The 21,223-nt window shown below is 42.1% G+C and overlaps 2 protein-coding genes across 2 annotated transcripts; one reads left to right on the plus strand and one right to left on the minus strand.

Moving 5' to 3' along the window:
• Window positions 1-212: 212 nt before the first annotated feature.
• Window positions 213-9,302, plus strand: LOC133970216 (organic cation/carnitine transporter 2-like). The gene is made up of 10 exons (XM_062407111.1): window positions 213-656; window positions 1,119-1,222; window positions 2,263-2,417; window positions 2,521-2,692; window positions 3,233-3,359; window positions 4,977-5,074; window positions 6,558-6,772; window positions 6,888-7,070; window positions 8,317-8,452; window positions 9,168-9,302. The coding sequence occupies exons 1-10, from the start codon at window positions 261-263 to the stop codon at window positions 9,253-9,255; spliced, it is 1,674 nt and encodes a 557-aa protein (XP_062263095.1). The 5' UTR covers window positions 213-260; the 3' UTR covers window positions 9,256-9,302.
• A 959-nt stretch (window positions 9,303-10,261) lies between these two features.
• LOC133970183 (solute carrier family 22 member 4-like) lies at window positions 10,262-16,947 on the minus strand. The gene is made up of 11 exons (XM_062407052.1): window positions 16,502-16,947; window positions 15,559-15,741; window positions 15,065-15,168; window positions 14,391-14,545; window positions 14,101-14,272; window positions 13,091-13,217; window positions 12,841-12,941; window positions 12,106-12,320; window positions 11,261-11,443; window positions 11,024-11,159; window positions 10,262-10,882 (listed from the first exon to the last, which is right to left on the minus strand). The coding sequence occupies exons 1-11, from the start codon at window positions 16,706-16,708 to the stop codon at window positions 10,813-10,815; spliced, it is 1,653 nt and encodes a 550-aa protein (XP_062263036.1). The 5' UTR covers window positions 16,709-16,947; the 3' UTR covers window positions 10,262-10,812.
• Window positions 16,948-21,223: the final 4,276 nt, after the last annotated feature.

Genomic DNA, 21,223 nt, shown 5'->3' on the forward strand with positions numbered 1-21,223 from the left:
GAGAGCAGAAGAATCGTTTCCCAACATATGAAGGAAAAACATAATTTTGGTCCTTATCTGCAATCTGAATCTCGGGTTGTGCCTTTAAAACCCGTTTTCCCCCAAATTAATACAATACTGAGAAAGAGGTGGGATGGTTTCGTTGCTGATCCCCCCCCCCCCCCCCCCCACACACACACACTCTTTTTAAATACCCACTGCAGAGTCCTGTGCGTCTCTTGTCGACTCTGCCCCACTTTACGCGCAGCTCCGAAGGCACCATGAGCGACTATGAAGAGGCAACCGCCTTCCTGGGAGAATGGGGCCGTTTCCAGAAGCAGGTGTTTTTGCTCCTCTGTCTCACCGTGCTGCCCAACGGCTTCGCCGCCCTCTCCATCGTGTTTGTGGCCGACACGCCGCTGCACCGCTGCGTCGTGCCGGCGCGCGTAAACCTCACGGCGGCGTGGAGGAACAGCAGCATCCCGCTGGAGGAGGACAGCGGAGGAGAGTTGTTGCCCAGCAAGTGCCTCAGATACAAACTGGATGATCTGCTGAGCTTCTCCGAGAGAGCCTTGGTGCCCGGCGTCGATGTGAATCTGAGCGAGGTGCCAAAAGAAGGCTGCCTGGACGGGTGGGACTATGACCAGAGCCTCTACACCTCCACCATCATAACTGAGGTTGGTGTCACCCTGTTTAGAGGAGGCTGCAGCCGTGGCACAGATCTTGGATGAGGGAGGATAAATGGATGAACTACATCTGTATGTCCCTTAAAACATAACTGAGACTTATTAATCATCATAAATTCACGAGAGTACTGGAAACTGTCCCACACGAAAAGACAGTGATGGATAACTTTTGTCCACCATTTAGTAAAAATACTAGAGTTTGATGTCGGAATAAATTCATGGCTAAAACAACAACCCGAAAATAAAATAAGATATAAGACAATCATAGAAATAAATTCCACTTTATTAGAATTATGATAATGGCATTATGATTTATTTTCTCATTTTAATCTCAACAGGTTCCACTTTAGGATATTGATTATAACCTTGACGCTGGTTTATAGCTAACATATCAGAATTGAACGCTTTACTTGACATGTACAGCATCTGTTTGTGTGTGTGTGTGTCTTTCAGTGGAACCTGGTGTGTGATGACAGGTGGAAGAACCCGTTGACTTCCTCTGTCTTCTTCTGTGGGGTTCTCGCCGGCTCCATCATTTCAGGGCAGCTCTCCGACAGGTGACGAACAACAGATCACCTTCAGTCAGGGACAACTCAGCGTCAACTCGAGCTGCTGCGGAATAAGTTAATCGAAGTCGGCCAAAGTGGCCGACTTTGCAATGGGCTTTTTAACTTGGGACTCATGACCTCTCAAAGATGTCTACGTGACAATGTCAGGTCTTTGCATCTGTACTGCACAATGGATGAAAAACACCTCCTTTGCTGTTTGGATAATTTTCCCTGTGGAGGAGGTATAGGGGAAATATTGCACATGCTGGAATATGTGGAATATAAAAACATGATCGTTAGTTATGCTGCATTGAATTCCCTCAACATGAGCCTGACAATTGATTATAATGTGAAATCGCTGGAGTGAACTTGAAAGGTTTTACAGTAGTAGTTGACTTTTTATCGTTCCCCTGGGGTCCTGTCTGATGACCTCTAAATGACTACAGCCCGACGTTCACTCCTCTTGCGGCAGTGGATTCGTCCAGACCAAAAGTACGGTGGCCGAGAGAGCTCAATTTGAAGACACACGCTTAAAAAAGTATCAAGACACAGCAAACTCCGAAAACATCTTCAACAACTCAACGACACATGCAACCTTCTATCACAGCTGACGAGTAGCACACTTCAATAACTTCCTATCTACAGCCAGGTTCATCACCTTTTGTTAGTCCCTGTAGTCCTTGTTTCCTCATTTGTAATTCTTTGAGCTCTCTCGGCCACCGGACAAATCTGTCAAGACAACATGTGACTATTGAGAGTGTAGCTCTGTCCTAACTCTGTCTGGCAATCCAATGGTGGACAGGGCTACTGGGAGATGTTCAAGTTAGATTTGAGCCATACTTTAAGAGTACCATAAAAACTAAACAAGCTAAAAGAGGATAGGAGGCCCATTGAAAGTGCTATACAGCCTTTTTGCTGTGAAATCATTGAAATGTAATGAAAGTATAATACATTGTATAAAGAATCCTTCATGGTGGCATGTGTGTGAATGAACAGTCGATCTAAACATGCTTTCTTGGTGTTTTACCTCTGCTTTATGTCTTGTCCAGGTATGGGAGGAAAATCGTGTTGTTTGTCACCTTGGCCATGCACACGGTGTTTGCCCTCATCATGGTGGTTTCTCCATCCTGGCCCGTGTTCTGCGCTTTGTACTTTGTCGTCGGGATGGCAAACATCTCCAATTATGTGTCTGCATTCGTATTAGGTACTAAAATTCTCAGAACTAAAGTATATAGTCGCTTCAGGTTCACGCTAAAGCAAAAGCGAGTGTCATACATTCTTTGTGTTTCTTTTCTCTCGTGCTCCAGGGACAGAGATTCTCGGCCCACGTGTGCGGACCATTTTCTCCACGATGGGTGTGTGTCTTTTCTTTTGTGTCGGCTACATGGTGCTGCCGCTGGTGGGCTACTTCATCAGAGACTGGAGGATGCTCACCCTCGCCCTCAACCTGCCTGGCTTGCTTTATTTGCCTTTCTGGTGGTAGGTAGGTGTGTGTTTGCTTGTGTGTGTCTGCGTGGATTTCTACAGGCTGATCGCGGAAGTGCCAGGGCAGTGTTGATCATTCCCATCTGTTTTTCTACTGTATCTGCGGTAGTTATTTGTAGGTTGTAAAAGTTTCCCTTTTCACAATTTTTAAACTATGTTTTGGACTATTTTAGAGCTGTAACTGTCAGATTAACGATTATTTGTCCAACAGAAAATTAACCTGTGGAGATCAAATTGTTTTTCTAACCCAAATGTAATAAATTACCTTCCCCTTCCTCTGGGTTGTTAATATTTAGTCATCTACTGGGGAATTATTAAAGTTTAAACTCTGGGAAATTGAGTTGCTTTAATTTTATAAACGAAATAATAATCTATGAAAAACTACTCATCACCGCGTCGTGCCAGTTTAACCACCACAAAATAATCTGTGTAGGTTAACTTTATGGAAGCTACAGTCACTCAGATCAGGAGTCAAAATGAGTTTGCTTTCCTCTTCTCTCTCTCTCACCGTCCACTTGTTGTGTACCGAGGCAGGCTCATCCCGGAGTCTCCTCGCTGGCTGCTCTCTCAGGGACGGGTGAAGGAGGCCGAGGCCATAGTGAGAGACGCTGCTAGGAGGAACAACATCGAGCCTCCGCCAGTCATCTTCAGTCCCCTGCAGGTGAGATCTCACTGAAGTAGATGGCTCATGTGGCTGCTGCAATAACCAGATGTAGGAGAACAATATTAAAGGAGACGCTTGTTTAACATATCAGGGGAAGGGAGTGTGGAGTGGATTTTTGAATTTTAATTTTAAGCATTGAAACCCTCTGCATCCCAGTGCCTAAGCCACTATCCAGTTCAAACCAGTTTCCCTGCTTAAAAATCGCTGTGGATCTGTTTCTCTATAGGCACGTTGGGGGTGTGAATGAGTGCAACCCTTGACCTGGTTAGTTTGGGGTAATCATTTACTGTTGCGCGAGAGTCAACAATAATCTACAGTAGAAGAGTCTTAAGCAAGGTTTTACCCAAGAGTTACTCCAGTAATAGTTGTGACACTGCGGTGTTACACAAATGTGGAAACTGGGCAATCCAAGGAAAAATTGCTCAAAAATCTGATTTGGCGCACATCCAGCCAGCGAGCAGTACCACATGTCAACCTGAGGGGCCAAAAGAGGCCTGAATTTGTTAGGTACTATTTGGACGATATTCTCCATTTACCACACGGGCCACATTAGGTTCACATCTAGATTGCACCTCACTTGGAGCACCGCATGTCTGTGTTATATTTGTTTTGTGGTGTTAGAGCCACAATTGCTATTGACATGATGGTAAACTGACAGAAGGAAACAAACTGAATGACCTGTTAGAAAACACTTTGTTTTACATTATTGATACACGTAGAGCCAAGGGAAACTGTGGCTGATAACTTGATAGCGGGGCACTTTTATCCTGCTGTGTATTAGAGCTTGTAACGGAAACGTTGTCATTTGTGAATGTGATGTTGCACGAGCAGACGTGTGTGTAGAAGAATGACCAGCTTGTTTGTCTAAACCATGCAACTTTAGGTTTACGATTATTGCTCAGCGACTTTTACCCCGTGGCCTCTTGCAGCCTTAACTTTATGGTGCCTCTTTGCAAATGGTTTGGATCTCACATCAGGGGTCTCAGTCCAGGGGTCTCCCACAGAGACATGAGGGCAGGATGGCTCCCATTCTGATAAGTCATCAGAAGGGTAACGAATACCTTTAAACATCCAATGGGAGGAGGCTGTGGGTTAAAAGAACACAACTCTCATCTCTGTTCTTTGCTCATTTGTACATGTCCTTCTGGTGATTGTACAGAGAGACAAGTGTTTGACTTTGTGCTTGATTCACAGAAATTGCTTATTTCTTTCTACTCTCCCCAACTCTTGCTGAAGCTTCATGCTGAAGTCATTTTCTTTTCCTTTTCAAAACAAAATCTTGGAGTTTAAGGTTCCACCAAGTTGCATAGGTCAACAAACAGTGTGTAGCCGCACTAATGAAGGAATAGTTTGATAACTATAAATGGGATCAAGGGATAAAACCATACAATATTAATTTCTTTCTAGTGGTCTTCTAGCTCATTTTCTAATTTAACATTGGACATTTCCCCTGCATTCATTTCTGATCACGTTTGTGTGAACCTGTGCACGTGCACGTGTTCACTCAGCAAGTGGCCACTATTTCACGATGTTCCCTCTGTAATGACATTATGTCTGGACTGCTGCCTCTCCTTGTTACATGTTTGTTGTTCCACTCGCTCCACTGCCCCACAGAATAAGCGGCAGTCCGAGGAGAGGACGACCCACAACATCTGCGATCTGCTGCGATCACGAAACATCTGCGGGACTTCGCTCACGCTGTGGCTGGTGTGGTGAGTCCCCGCTGTCCCAGGCGACCTCCACTTTTAGTACAGTGACCCTGCATGCACAGCTACACAGACACACACACACAGCTACACAGAGACACACACACGTGTATGCACTGGCATGCAGACATGTAGTACACGCACGCTGTTAACAAATGGTGACAGCCGGTTCATGCATCAACTCAACTGAATGTCAACCTGCTTCCTTAACAACAAATAATGACCTGTCAGGTGCTGTGAAGCCTGAGACCCAGATCAAAATCAGGCTTTATGTAACTGCACAGCATGGCTGAGTTCTTCCTGTGCTCCCTTCCTCGCTGAGTTGTTAAACAGATGCAGCTTGATTCTCTTTCACTTATTCTTACATAATAAAAGCGAATCACAGCAGGTGAATGAGCCAAAGAGTACTGCTTTTACTTGAATGTACATTTATACTTTCAAAGTAATTAAGGATGCAAATGCAAAGTACTTCTTTTTCAAGTCCAGCCTGCTGCTTCTCGTACACTGGCATTTTGACCTCTTCAGCTAATAATATTTTATTTAAATATAAATCTAGGCTTTCATGTCTAGATATCGCTATTTTGTAGTCTCCTGCATCATTTAAAAAAGTGAAGTTTGAACATTTTATAAACAAAATCATTAATTTCCTAACTGAATATTGTTGTAATAACAGGTCCTAATAAATGCCTTCATTTTGTTTTCTCCACCAAAACGTCATATGTAGTTCTCCTTCCTCTTTACTTGTAATTATAATTCTTATATATCATATTAAACAACCATTTTAACTGCAATTATTTTAAGTGTCTTTGCACTCATGGACGGAAAGCAATATTGTTACTGCCAGTGCTTCTTAGACTTGCAGTAACACTTATTCGCCGCTAGTAGACAACAGAAACAAACTGTAAACACAACAGTCACATATTTCTTTTTATTAACCTTTAAGTAAATAGACTATTTACCAGTCTTTCAGTTATGTACATATATCCTAACAGTCCTACAGAACACTGTTTGCTTTGCATCCACCTGATGAATCTTGTTATTTGCTGTCCACTAACGTTAATATCTTAGTCACGTAGCGGACTGGAAAAAAACAAACCAATGAGCTTAGCAACACTATGCAACTTTTTCTAGCTAAAAACAGTAACTTCACAATGTGCTTGATGCTACACTAAGAAGTCATTAAACACCAGCGTTTATCTTCAATATTCAGTCAGGAATCTTAAAATGTGAAGAATTCTAAACAGAATTTGCTGGATTTGTTACAGCAGCAGATCTCCTGGTTCAGGAAGCAGAGGATCATGGGTAATACCCACAGTTGAGTTGTTGCTGCAGAGGGCGCTGCGCTTCACGTGCTGAAGGGAACCGGTTCGGCCTCTCAGATTCGAGATGTTTACAATTTTGCCACAGAATTGAAACACTGATAAAACTGCTCGTACCTGGACCGGAACCAGTTTCACTCTGTTTCTGACCTTAACAATTATCCCCACAGGAACACCCTGACCATTGGCTACTTCGCGCTGTCCCTGAACACGGCGAACCTTCACGGCAACCCGTACTTCAACTGCTTCCTGTCGGCCGTGGTCGAGCTGCCCGCCTACATGTTGTCGTGGGTTCTGTTTCGCTGGGTTTCCAGACGACTGAGCATCTTCTCCACGCTGTCCATGGGAGGAATGTCTCTACTGTTCATACAGCTCATCCCAGCAAGTACGATGCCTCGGTGACATTCGTCATTCGAGTTTCAATAAGAGCAGAACATTAGTGTGAAGCCGAATTGTTTAACAACTTAACCTCGAACAAATACATGTTATATTCCCTCCAGACCTGATTCCTGTCGCCATAACGCTGGAGATGATGGGGAAGTTTGCCGTGTCGACAGCCTTCGCCTTCGTGTACGCCTACACAGCAGAGATCTACCCCACCGTGCTGAGGAACACAGCCATTGGCGCCTGCTCCATGGCCTCCAGATTAGGCAGCATCATCGCCCCGTACTTCATTTACTTGAGTATGAGCGCTCTAAGATCTGCTCAAAGTACAGCATGTTTTATGTGACGTCACTTGGCCGCCTATTCATCACTACGGGATAAGTGAAAGAAACGAAATCCTAAATATCCAGCTGCGTTTAAGGTTTCAGTTTTGGTTCTATAGACTGTTAATGAAGATTTTACAACTGGACAGCTCCTCCAAAGTGAAGCTAAATCATCTTGATCACCCCCTGGTGGCTGGCCGCAGTACAGGCCCTACACAAAATCTATCCATCCTGTATCTGGGATAGATGGCGGAGTTGCACCATCCCTCCATCACATTATCTTGATCTCCCTGTTTCTGAACCTTCAGCTTTCTCTTACTTTCTGGCATATTGGGACTCATGGACGCATTTCAGTTTGTAAAATGTCCATCCATCGATCCATCGTCTATACCAGTGGTTCTGTTCAGGGTTGTCTGAGACTAGTTCTTATGTTTCTCGTGACATCACCAGGAGCAGGAACGTGATATAAATAATAATAATAATGCTTTGAAATATCTCCACAGTCACACTTGCAGTGGGATCAGAGTCCTCATGTCATGTAGCCCTTGTCCTGTGGGAGGGAACTGGACACCTGACACTGAGTGGGCCTGTCTCACCATTAATTAAATTTGTGGACTCACAGGCTTTTTAAAACTGTTATAACAAGTATCGCGGGTTCTTGGTAATTATGTCCTAAAGAATTACTTTAATCACTGTGGACATCGGAGCTCTGGAGTTCTTAATTTTCCACTTTTCATTAATTTAATAGATCAAACTCAAGCATCAAGTTAACACTAGATGTAATGTCATTCTTCTCCAAATGAGTTATAAATGTAAAAGAACAAAAGTTAAAAGTGATCTGTTTGAATGATAACGTAGAAAGTTTTGGTTAAAAAATGTAATTTATCTGAATAATAACTACTTCTATGTTTAAAAACATGGTCGTGAATCAAATGATCTGGATCCAGTTCTCATAAAACCAGTTCCTTCTTCTAACGAGACGCTGGTTCCTGCAAGAACAAATGTGCCCAGAGTAAAAACAAAGACCAGCTCGATTAGCTCACAGGTTGGATGAACCAGCCGCGGTTTCTACCAAGATTTACTGGATTGGTTTTAAATCACACTTTTTTTTCAGAGTCTCTTACAGCGTCACCTTTTGTCTCATTTGTTTTGAGCCGCTCGACGGTTTCCTCTGCAGCCGAGCTTGTTTTTCACCCTGTGCTCTTCTGATGTGCTGCCACAGGAAGCTATTCCGTATCGCTGCCTTACATCCTCATGGGAAGTTTGATGACTCTGGCGGGGTTGCTGAGTCTCCTGCTGCCCGAGACCTATGGAATGCCTCTGCCCGACACCATCACTCACATGCAGCCCTTCCCTGGGTGAGTTTACACTTCCCAGTCACAGCGCCTCCCACACACTCGTCATTAGTTTATACTAGCTTAGTTCTCTGTCTGGGTTTCTGCAGCTTTATTTTCAATTATTCAACTATTTATTGTTCATTTTGCAGATTAATATGCTGCACAAGAGACAGATTTAAAAATGATTTACTTCAGTGTATGTTCACATGCAACAAACCACTGCTTTGCACCCACCAGGGTCATTTCCTTTGGCTTCTAATACTAATTTAATATCAATGCTGTAAGGCCATAACTAGAAGGGTAAATGGAGAATACATATCTTTGCAAGACTAATGCCCTATCGACAAGATAAAGAGAGTTTGAAAAAAAGGATGTGCCCATTTATTCAAATGTACTCCAAAATTCAAAAGACATATCAACTTTTTAAAAGTTGATATAAAAGAATAAATACTTTTTCATCTGGTAAATATGACAGCAACCTTATTACTTCTATGTCCAAACTGCAACACAAGTCTGTATCTGAGGGGCCTTGTGTTACAAACATACTAATATCGTTGCTGCCAGTTTTGGATCAAAGTCTCAATAGAGTCAAATCTCAGTCTCTTGCAGTAAGCAATACATTGGCCACTCTAATTCAGCTGTTGGAAAATGACTGTTGTGGCCCCCTGGTGGCTGTGGGGCCCTAAGCAGCCGGCTCTGCTGAAAGTGCGTCATCGTTTTTTCTTCTACACTCCAGATGCTGTCAGAAGAAACCTTACACAGCAGCACACACCGAGGAAGACGAGGACATTTCCAGTGAAAAGAAAAATCCAGTGGTCACTTGATCGAGGAGCAGCACTGACATCCGGCTATTGAAAGAAGAACCCCCCGCCCCCCCCCCCCCAGTTCCTCATTAAATGGTATTTTTATGTGAAATTACGTGGCATCACCAGGAGCAAGAACATGATATAAATAATAATAATAATAATAATGCTTTGAAATATCTCCATAGACCTGGAATAATATATTCTGTGAGAGAGCAACAACTGCATCTGCACTCACATGCTGCTTTACTGTTAGGAATTAGATACAAATACACACGGTATATATAGTAGAATGTTCAAATATACTGATTTCACATTGAGTCTAGCTGCAATTCTTTTTTTTTTTCTCTTTTAAAATGTGTATTTAAACATATCTGAATAATCTTTGTAAATGAACAAACAGTGCAAAGACTGAACTAAGAGGGAGAAAGGCGGTAATAAAAACTGTCTATTTTTCATGGTGGTGTATTGTTGGATATCTCTTCATTGTCAGTCATTTATAAAGCATCACATTGTGCAATAGATTAAAGTCGACGTAGAGAATTATCTGAATTTTCTGAACACAAAAAGGCTGCGATTAAACACAAATTTGCTTTGTGTATTTTACGCTTCAGACAATCGATCATGATGATGACGAAGGTGTTTTGGTTTTGAGTGATATATTAAAAGAGTCATCGTGACATTTTCTGTTGTGTTTCCATTTTCTTATTGGAACACTGATCGATCAATTACAGATATACAGACGGAAACGAGACGCACACAATCCCAGTGAAGATTCCCATGGCTGCACAAACAAGATATTTAATTATCTTTTTATATTTGTGTATATATGTGTTTTTACTTTGTTAAGAAAAATAGCTCTACAGGCTTCAAGCAAATCTGTGAGGGCCACTTACTTCTGATCACTGTCACCGCTGTAAACCGTGCAGTGAATAGTAATATGATCTTAGCTACCATTCGTAAGATAATGTGGTTTTAATACAAAGTAATACTTTAATATTTAAATGAATTACATTTAGATACAATCTTGATTTTCAGTTGTTTATTTATGTAAAATGAAAAACATATTCTGTTACATTTCTTGAAATGGAAACCTAATTTATATAATCAATTTACAAAGATGTATAAATCAACTTCTTTCAATGTCACATTCTTCTGCTGGGGTTTCAAAAATACCCTGTTTTAGATTGATGCTGAAAAACGAGTAGAAACATCTGTTCCCTGTAGATTGGACTACTGCAATTCTCTATTATCAGGAAGGTCCCGAAAGGTCAGAGGTGATCCATACTGTGCAGCAGGAACACTGACAGGAACATCACATCTCTCCACTCTAGGCTTCTCTGCATTTAGTATTTGAAATCCTGTGTACAACATTTTTTAAAGAGCTCATTGAACCTTTTCAATTCCATACTCTAAATATTTCTCTGCTCCAAATCGAGGCAGACGGCTGCTCCACCCGACGGGTCGTCCTGCTCCGACCTGCCTGCCCTTGGTTGGAACTGTTGTGTAACATTTTCAAGGTGATTTGAGATATTGATACAGAGGAAAATCCCTGTAGATAAATAAAACACTTGATAATCATATTAGACTGTCCTGGTAGTGCACGTGGACGTTTTGTTCCCCCCCACTGATGCATGGACACCGTATCCTGTCAGAAGGAATAAAGACAAACAGACAATATTACTTGTAGTGTTCTGAATTCAATCACCTCCACCCTGTAGTTATTCAATGCATTGGCCAATAAAATTCAGTAGGTAGAAAAAACATATGTATTTCTGAAGCAGAATACCTTTCTCTTTTGTGCATCTCTTGAATGGTTTCGGGTAGAGGTCGTCCGAAACTCTCGGGGAGGAAGAGGGTGGCAAAGATCGAGACAACACACAGAGACCCCATCACAATATGAGGAAGGCCCTTCAGGTAGCTCCCTAAACCAAGGAGAAGGGGATGTTTAGATGGTAGAACGGGCTCTGGGTCTCATGGGAGGTGAAATGGGCCACAAAACAAAAACGCCAATGTGTGTACTCACTCAGCGTCAACAAAAACGGCGCGAAGCAGGCCCCCACTCTGGAGATAGTGGATGTTGTTCCTGTGGCCGTGTTCCTGAGCGGCGTTGGGTAGAGCTCCGAGGTGTAGGTAAATATCATGGAGACGCCAGCGGTGAGAGCGTATTTACCCAATATCTCCAGAGCAAGAGACATGTGCGGTAGAGCTGAAAGACAAGGGTAGAGTTTGTTTTTTAACAAAGCCTGGAGCTCTTAATTACCACTGCCCAGGAGCTTTGTGTGCACTCCTGTACTTCATGTCTGTTTGTCAGCAGGAGTATGCAAAATCTACAGATCTGATTTCCATGTTGCTTGAAGGTTGCAATTTGCTCCCTGAGAAATGGTCCCGAGAAATCCCTGTTTCAATTTCGGCCTGTATCTGGACAACGGGGCTAATGATTCGCGGGTCTTGTCTCCGGTGTGTTGAGGAGACTGCTATCTATGAGTGTGTGCAAATTTAATGGATTTGTCATTTGCAGATGAAGCCTTGTGCAGCGTTTTGGACGTTGTTTAGGATTTCAAAAGGAGCGCTGGGAAAAGCTGGCGGCTTGCAAAACTTGAAGCAGCCTTTAAATATTGTTTATCGAGTGATAAACGCACATGGTATTAATGAAGTATGACACTGTAAAAGTAGTTTGTGTAGTTCAGGCCTAGTGTCAAAATAAATGAAGCCCTTTCTGAAAAGACCAGTGATGTTTGAAACCAGACCTCATCAGTCATTCGACACTGAAACAACATATTGATACAGATCACCTCAAGGCTCCAACTACCAGTAAAACTTTATAACTAGTATCTATAACTCCTGTAGGCTAATGAGGATTTTACCTACTTTCAGGTATAAATTGAATGAGTAACAGTGGCACTGATCCAATGAGCAGGATGCAGATCAAAGCTGATCGTCGTGGATAATATCGCAGCGCCACCCAGCTGGTGATGTACCCAGGAACCTCTATGGCTGCTGAGATGAAGCAGCTGATGTAGGGGTCATCGTGGAGCTGGGCCGTGCTGAAGGACAGGCCGAAGTATCCGGTCATCATGGTGAACCTACAGCAGAAATCTGAATATAAATAACCTTTAACACAGACACATGTACACTCTCATACACAATCACATACACATGCAGATACATATACACATGGAAATAAATATACACATGCATATAAATGTACACATGCACACGTATATAAACATGCCCAGACACATAAACATGCACATGGACATATATAAATACACATACATGTGCACATGCAGATATCTATGAACATGCATAGTCACGTTCACCTACATGTACATGTACACATATATACACATGCACATACACAAGTGCACACATGGACATAGATAAACATACATGTGAACAAGCACATACACATACAAATACATTTAAATATAAATATATGTATTATTTTCTAAACATGTGTGTTTCCAAAGTGAAAGATATCCTCTTCACTGTTTCTAAAATGTTGAGCTGCTCAGCCATCGCAGCTTGTAATTCTAGAACTGTCGACAGCGCTGGAGAGGATCTCAGCATGATGTGATATATGGAGGATGAAGTCAAACTCACGATACCCAGCAGAGAAGGATTGTTGTGATTCCGATGTTGCACGTCCTCAGCAGGTCGAAGAAACCGTGGCTTTCTTTCACCTCTGTCTTATCCTCATCATCCTGCAAGATACAAGGACCTCAGGCTCGAGATGTTCATTGTAAAAGAGCTCTGTATTATTATTCCTTCCCAAAACAAAGGGTTTGTCTCTGTATTCCATCCACATACTGTACTTCTCAGCCTCACAGCCAAATGGTTCAGATCAACTTACACTGCAAGTCTCAAAGATGACGGGAGGAGCCTGCAGCTTGTTCCATTTAGCAGCTTTTCTCACGATGGCTTCAGCCTCCTCCACTCGTCCCTGAGAGAGCAGCCACCGAGGAGACTCCGGGATGAACCTGCAGTTCAACAGTTTCAGTGGATCTAAAAACAATAACTTTACAACATGAATTAAATATACAGCAGCAAACAGTCATTTCAATGTATACAAATATAGTGTGGTTCTGTTGCCCTGAGCAGAGAATTCAGTCAAACTCTCTTTCTGTTGTAATACAAGTTTATCTGGCGGTTCAGGTGCAACTTCACACCACTGTTCATGTTTGTTCACGTTTGTGCATGAGCGGGCCTCCCTGTGAAAGCTCTCATTAGCTGTGTGGTACCAAGGACACCCAGGTCGAGCAGTTTGTTTCAAGGCAAGTTGTGATCTTTGAGAGCAAAGATCCTCCCAGCTGCTGTTGAACCAGGAAACAAAGAGGCTCAGCTCATTTTACATAAAGTCTCTGGTTAACTAGCTGCGAGCCGCCATGCCATGGTGCTGCACCCGGGGCTGAGAGACCGCATTCCACACGGTACCAGATGGATCCAGTTTACACAGTTTACGAATACAGGCTGTGCATTTCACAGTAGATTCAGTATTTTGACATTGACAGCTTTCTTTACTTTAGTTCCACATTTGTTTCAGTTGCTTCATTTCTTTTTGGAAATTCTTACTCCATGATTAAAACATGTAAAACGTGTATAAGCTTTGATCTGCTGGTCCCAATTCCTGGGACACTGATCGCTGTTTTGTTTGGGGTTTCACCTAAAGTGTAACTCCACTGGGACTGTTGGTCACGATGATGGTCACGAATCATTTGATTATGAAGTTGAATCATAATGAATGATTCAACGTCTTCCTAACAAACACATTTATATCCTGGTAAGAAACAAAGAATTCCATTCATGAGCCTCCAAAGTAGGGTAACCACAAAAATGCGCTTTCTTAAAGTGGGTGCAACTTACCACCAGTGGGGGATGTAGAGCAGGCCAGGCAGCGCCAAAGCCAGAGTGAGAGATCTCCAGTCTCTAATAAAGTAAGCGAAGGCCGGCAGCATCATGTAGCCGAGGGTGAAACCTAAACACGTGCCTAAAGATGAGTAGAGGACTCGCACGTTGCCGGTGAAGATCTCAGCTCCTGCACGCAGGGAGAAGGAAATACAACCCTTGTGATGTGTGTCGAACAAGGAGGAGAAATGCTATTTACACTCTAAATCTCGACAGTGTGTGACGATAGAGGAGAAGCGTATATTTACCCAGCACTAAAGCAGCTACGAAGTTTGATATCTGTCCCAAACCATTGATGAAGAGGAGGATGGTTAACATTAGCCATGAGGTAGAGTAGACGAGAATGAAGGTAAAAACCGTCTGAAGTGCGACGGTGGCAAACAGAACAGGCTTCCTTCCAAATCTGTAGGGAGAAGTCAAATAAATCAAGATATGTGGTACACTCGTCTAAGACTAAATGTTGTACTGTGAATATCATCAGCGGTGGAGGAAACTCTAGGGTTCTTGAGTTGAGTCTAGTAATAAATGTCAACATATTAAGTATTGCATTCAAAATGTTATTGAAGTAAAAGTATAGAAATGGTATGCACCACAAATTGAGTATGAAAAGTGAAAGCAGCCATGATGCAGTATCACAGTTTCAGGGCGATTAAACCACAGGAAACCTAAAGTCTCCCAAAATGAATTTTCTAATTTTGTGCACACAAGTTAATAATTGCAACGTATAAGGTAATATACGGTGAAAGATACAAATATCAATACTTCAACTGCCACATCACATAAATAATAAAAGTGCATTGTCTTTCTTTATTGAATTTTGTTAGGCCCTGCAGCCTTCATAAATAACTCGTACATTACAACTTGACAGTAAATGAAGGCTGTGGTGTTCAGTGTATATCATGTGGTGCATGTGTTTGAGGACCTGTCTGACAGCAGCCCGGAGAAGAAAGATCCACACAGACTTCCCAGGAAATAGACTGTGGCGGTTAACGGCTGCTTCCACTCTTCACTGCACACCAGGTTAAACTGAAATATCAAAGCATTAACATTTGAACAAAGGAATTGCCTGTGCCAAGGAGGTTCTGTTTGCATTGCTGTTTGCACAACAAGGACACTTCCTCAACAGAAATCTCAACAAGTAGTAAAAACTAAATTGCCCTACTGTGGTTCCATGCAAACATGTGGACGTTAAGAAGAATGAACTAAAGGTTCGACGAGCCTAAGAAATCCTGGGACCAGCCTTTTGTAACCACCTTTATTGTGACACGCAAATGCTGCAGGGACTAAAGACACATATACAAGGAGAGGCTGATTTGCCTATGCAGATAAATTAAGCTGATTAAATACCTTCGGGACACTGCAAGTGACAAATATGACAAGAAGCTCACTCTCAGCCTCTGCCGCACACACCCTTACCTCAGAGACTACAGTGGATGTGTACGTGTCCGTGCTGTAGCTCCACCCGTCCACACAGACCTCCTGCTCCAGGTCGGTGAGGTTGACGTCCCTGCCAGGAACGAAGCCCTGAGCCGACAGATTTCTGACCACATCCAACCTGTATCTGCTGCATCTGCTCTGCTCCTCCTTCCCATTCACCACCTCACAGTGGTCAAAATAACATAGGTCACAAGACTAAAAGGGTTTATTTTCCAGTGATATTATCTGTCATAACATATTGGGTAAACTAATAATGAGACAAAGGAAATATATGGCCATAATTGGGCATTATATCCAAACACTACCTGTATCTCTATTATCTTCAGATACAACAGGAACAAAATTGCCTAATTAGAATACAGAACTGTGAATTTGACCTTTGAATTCTTGAATTATAAATATTCTGCAGAAATGTCTTTAGCAAAGCAAAGAAATGACTTGGAATTTATATGTGGATTTGCACAACTGATGTTCTGGACACAAACAACATGTGCAAAATTGTTCTTTCTCTTTCTTCATCATTATTATATTATTTCAATATCAGGTGTAATATCCCATATTAATTACTTCTTTATCCTTTATAATCAATGCAGCTTTGTGTGTGTGTATTAGTTTCTCTGTCTCATGCAACTATTGATTTTTACTATTAGACGCATATACTTTCTATCTTTATTTCATTGACTATAATCTTCTACTTTTCACTTTAATTATTTTTACTTAACTCTATTCTGTTTTATTTGATAGTGTTACTGTAATTTTGGAGCCAGCTGGAGCTTTGAGATAAATAAAGTCTTATCTTATCAAATAACAGTGAATACAAAAGTTTTATGAAGGATATACTATTGCAATATTTCAATTATTATGCCCTTATTCCAAAGAACCGCATAATCATTGAGGAAAATGCATGAGATGGAGCTCTCACCTCCACTGGTATGGTGGCTCTGCGCCAGTCCTCTGTGAGGTTGTCCTCAGGCACCAGGCAGTGGTGGCTCGGCATGTCCGTGAGGAAGACGAGGGTGAAGGCTCCAAATCCATTGGGAACAATGGTGGAGCAGAGCAGGAAGAAGACGACCAGCTGGAAACGTCCCCACTGTCCCAGGAAAGCGATGCTCTCATCGTAATCCCTCATCGTCAAAGTCTCCTCTCCGGTGGTTTCCTGTAGCTGCGTCCTGCGGAGTCAGCTGGTGCCAAGCTGAGCGCACAACCATGTTAATTATCCAGATGAGGCAAACTTGAACAAAAAAGCCCCGAGGCTGTGTTGGGATGTGCCTCGCCCGCCCAACTGCACAGGCAACTCCCGCCCTGCACAAGGCAAACGTCTACTTGGGCGCAGTCCGGACAATAGTTTGCATTTCTCTGGCGACATCTATTTATCCACTGACGGTTGCGCACGCAAAAGGCAACATGAGGACTCTGCTGCTATAGGCCTTCTCCGACAAACCTGTTGGACAACAATAATACAGGTGATCTCATGTTTCTGTTCTCAGCCTCAGGTTAAAGAGGCGGACTGACGCCCACTGCTGGTTTTTTAAGGTCAATACTGTCAAACTGGAGCAGGAACTAACAGGTAGCTTATATTGTCATAGGCATATTGTGCATTTTAAGACGTTTGATGGCTACATTTGGATTACAAAAGATACACAACCCTGTCATGTGTTATCTGTTACCTAAGATGATCAGGTACAATGCAGTAACCTTACCTGACGATACAAAACCACAACGTTTTGTTTATTTAGTCTTATAAATGATTTGTCTTTTAGGAAATCTGCATCGTCTCAGTGGAAGTTCTGCCTATAGCACTCTGAAGGAGTTACATTAGCAATTGTCCCCCCCCCCCCCCCCCCCAAGTCTGAAGATGTCTCCCAGATGGCTTCTCAGTATACCTCTCCCTGCGTCACCAATTCCAGCAGCACATCCATGAACGGCTAAGGCTGCTGTCACTCTATATTCCACCCTATCGGACAGTTTGGCCTAAAGTAACCACTCCTAATTCACGTTGTGTCTTTAAGTCTTGCCCCTGGTGGGATACACAAAAGACTTGGATTCAGGTGCTTCTGTGTCATCTGCGTTAGATATGAACGTCCCACAGCTTAGACCCTATATCCTGCTAGTTGGATATTGGATATTGCTTTGAGAGAAGGGTTGTGTGGAATTAGACAGGCGGTGTCCTCCTAATGGTGTACAGATGTAATGTAATATAAACCATATACATAATAGATAGTGGCATATACAGTAATGTGTGAGGATGGTCCAAAATGTCTCAACCGTTCCTGGTAGCAGCATTTTCTCATTGTGACCTCAGAGGAGACTGGGGGAGGGACCTCCGTCCTCAGTGTTCAACAGATGGGCAGAAAGTTTCAGGTTTGAGAGAAACAACAAACAGAAAAAGTTGTAATACATTTTATTACCACTGACTTTCCTGCTGGACTCTTTTTAGAACCTAAAAATAACAAAGCTTTGTCATTTCTGAGTTTTCATCGTGAGGATTTCTCTCCACAAACAACTTTTCCAGGAAAAACCTAATTAGATCCCAAAAGAAAAGCCTGACAACATTAGACTATAGGTTTTTCTGATTAAAATGTTTGTAAAGCATAACAAACAGAAATTATCCACCAGTAACTGAACTCATTGGAATGAGAAAAATGAATGAGTTCAACCCACCGCACAAAGTTCCATAAAATATTCCTTGCACATATTTCAACGTGTAGGATATGTAAATAAGATATAAGAAAATAAAAAGTAATTGGCTCCTGATTATTAAAACCAATTTTACACTGTAAATAATTAACATGAAAGAAAACTGCATTTGCCCTTGTTTTATATTAAGTTCTATAAAAGAATATTATCTGTGACATTGTTTGATCTGCTCAGCTCATGCCACGGTGACATCAAAACTGCACTTCCTCGACTCGTCCAACCAGCCAAGGTTAAAGTCGATTCAGAAATGCAAATATTGTCGAGACATTCCTCCATTAGTGGGACATTGTCTGCGTAAGACAGTCCTGCTTCGACAAAGGAATTTTACGTGATTCACTGCAAGATGGAGCTTAAACCCTGTAAGTGTTCTGTCAGTCTACAAACTTGGTAGTTAATGGCTGAATGAAGCTATGACAACATCTACGCAGTTTAGCAATGAAAACAAAGAGGGATTTAAAGACAAAGGAGGAAAGTCTTGACTTTCTATTAAACTGTCATTCTCCACTAATATGGTTAATCTGCACTGCACAGTGGCACCTCCCCTCCACTCTGTCACTCCTCTCTTTCTTATCGTCTCACGTCCCTTTCTTACTCTCTTTTACTGTATAGAATAGAAGGGGCTTTCTTTTTTTCTCATAACTCTTATTCATTCTGTTGCAATCTAAGAGAGTATTAACTTTCTTAAGCAGGCCCATTTCATCAAAACCCAAGGTTTTAAAATAAAATATTATTTGTATAAACCACATAATGGAAGCAGCATTGATTCATAGTCATTCTTTATTGTTTTGAGTTGTTCACAGTTTAGAAATGAAAACAAAGAGGGATTAAAAGACAAAGGAGGAGACTCTTAACTTTCTATTAAACTGTCATTCTCCACTAATATGGTTAATCTGCACAGCACAGTGGCACCTCCCCTCCGCTCTCTCATTCCTCTCTTTCTTATCGTCTCACATCCCTTTCTTACTCTCTTTTACTGGAAAGAATAGAATGGGCTTTCTTTTTTTCTCACAACTCTTATTCATTCTGTTGCAATCTAAGAGAGTATTAACTTTCTTAAGCAGGCCCATTTCATCAAAACCCAAGGCTTTAAAATAAGACATTATTTGTATAAACCACATAATGGAAGCAGCATTGATTCATAGTCATTCTTTATTGTTTTGAGCACAGTATTCATTAGGGTGACTTTTGCAATATTGACAACAAGTAGGAGTGTTGCTGTTGTTCTAAATGAGAGTTCTGTTGTTGTTCCTCCCATCGCCCCGCCAGAACGGGACCATGGAAAGTGAGGCAATGTCAGAGTGAGTGAAATCAGTAGCATGTGCCCCTCTGAAAAAACCCTCTCCTCTTTCTGCTTCTCCACTTCTTCACGTGTTCCCTCGACTGGTTGAGCTCTGCTGTTCAACCTGCTGGACGTGAGCACTGTCACTCTTCTACAATATGCTGTATTCTCAGCTGGATTTCTCGTGGGAATACTGGTGACGGCGTTAGTCCGGAGATCTTCCACCTCTACGTGCATCATCGTCAGTCTCGTCCCCTCGGGTTGTGAGTAAGAGTTAAACCACACAACCTGGTAAATTGATTATCACATCTGATTGATTATAATTATATTATAAATACATACTTTGTTTGATCGTGTCTGTCTGTAAAGAGCTGAAAGTTCAGTCGGCCGTTCACAATCATCATGGGCTCACACATCAGAACATCAGTCACCAACACCATTGTTGCTCTAATGCAGGCGGGGGAGAGAGAGGAGTTTGAAAAGTACTGATCTGTGTGTGTGTTTGTTTGTGTGCGTGCAGAGCTGCAGTATAATTATAGGACTGAGGGTTATGTGGATATATTTATAATCACCAATGGCTGTCGAGCAACAATCAGCAGACAAACAACTATGAATAAAATGACCACAACATCAAAGCTATACAAAGGTTTATATAAAAAGTTACAGCACAATGAGTACAAGAGGGACACTTGAGTTCTCACATCTGTTCCACCTGCGTGTGGACGTCTTCCTGGTAAAGAGGATTTTGTTTGCTCAAGGTAATGTCGGACACGAGGGAGAGAGTTATTCTATACCTCCACCAACCGGTTAGTTTGCATTTAACCCCCCCTGTTTTACCAGACTTCTTTAATCCCTCCTCCTGAGTGAGAACTTATCTGTTCACTCAACAGTGGTTGGCACTCGTTTGTGAGAGGCGGGAGGACACACCCTAGATTTTCCCGTTCTTGCATGCAGGCTGTGAATTAACAGAGCCGAGCATGTTGTTTGCAATGTTGCTTTTCTTTCTGTATTTCCCTGTTATCATATGAACCTTATTGGCGACATCTCTGGAATGTTTTCTTGTTCTCACTGAGCCACTTACTAAAATGAATGATATGCTGTGTCGATAATAATTCTTTCACTATTCAAGACGGAAGCAAAGCCTCGGGCGAACGCCAGGGCAGAGCAGCTCGTGAGAACGATGAAAAGGAAGTTATCAACAAAAGCTCTCCAGAATAGAAACTAGGAAATTAGCTAAATAATTTATCCAGCACAATTATTCCATGTCAGTTTAAATACAGACAGCAGCAGGAATAAACAGGGCAAACATGACAGACAGTAGCGGCAGCGCTGAAGCACAACAACTTGAAGTGAAAAAACCCTCAAAGTTACCTCAAAGTTAGACCTTGTGACATTTTTCACACTTTATCAAGAGACAGCAACGTCTATTATTATCTACTGCCCTCTGATGAAATCATCGTAAGGTCCTTTTTTCTTATTGGAAAAGTAAAGAACTGTTTCAATTCCCTGTCACATTGTGGTATGGCACATGGGAGCTGTTGAGTTGTGACTTGAAACAGCTATACTGTTAATATGATATTAGTATTATTATTACAGATGATATAAAACAACTGCAGTGTCCATCTACAGCACCACAGGGTCAAAGGTCACTCAAAGGGTGGGAGGGGG

Source organism: Platichthys flesus, chromosome 15, assembly GCF_949316205.1.
Source record: "Platichthys flesus chromosome 15, fPlaFle2.1, whole genome shotgun sequence".
NCBI classification, from domain to species: domain Eukaryota; kingdom Metazoa; phylum Chordata; class Actinopteri; order Pleuronectiformes; family Pleuronectidae; genus Platichthys; species Platichthys flesus.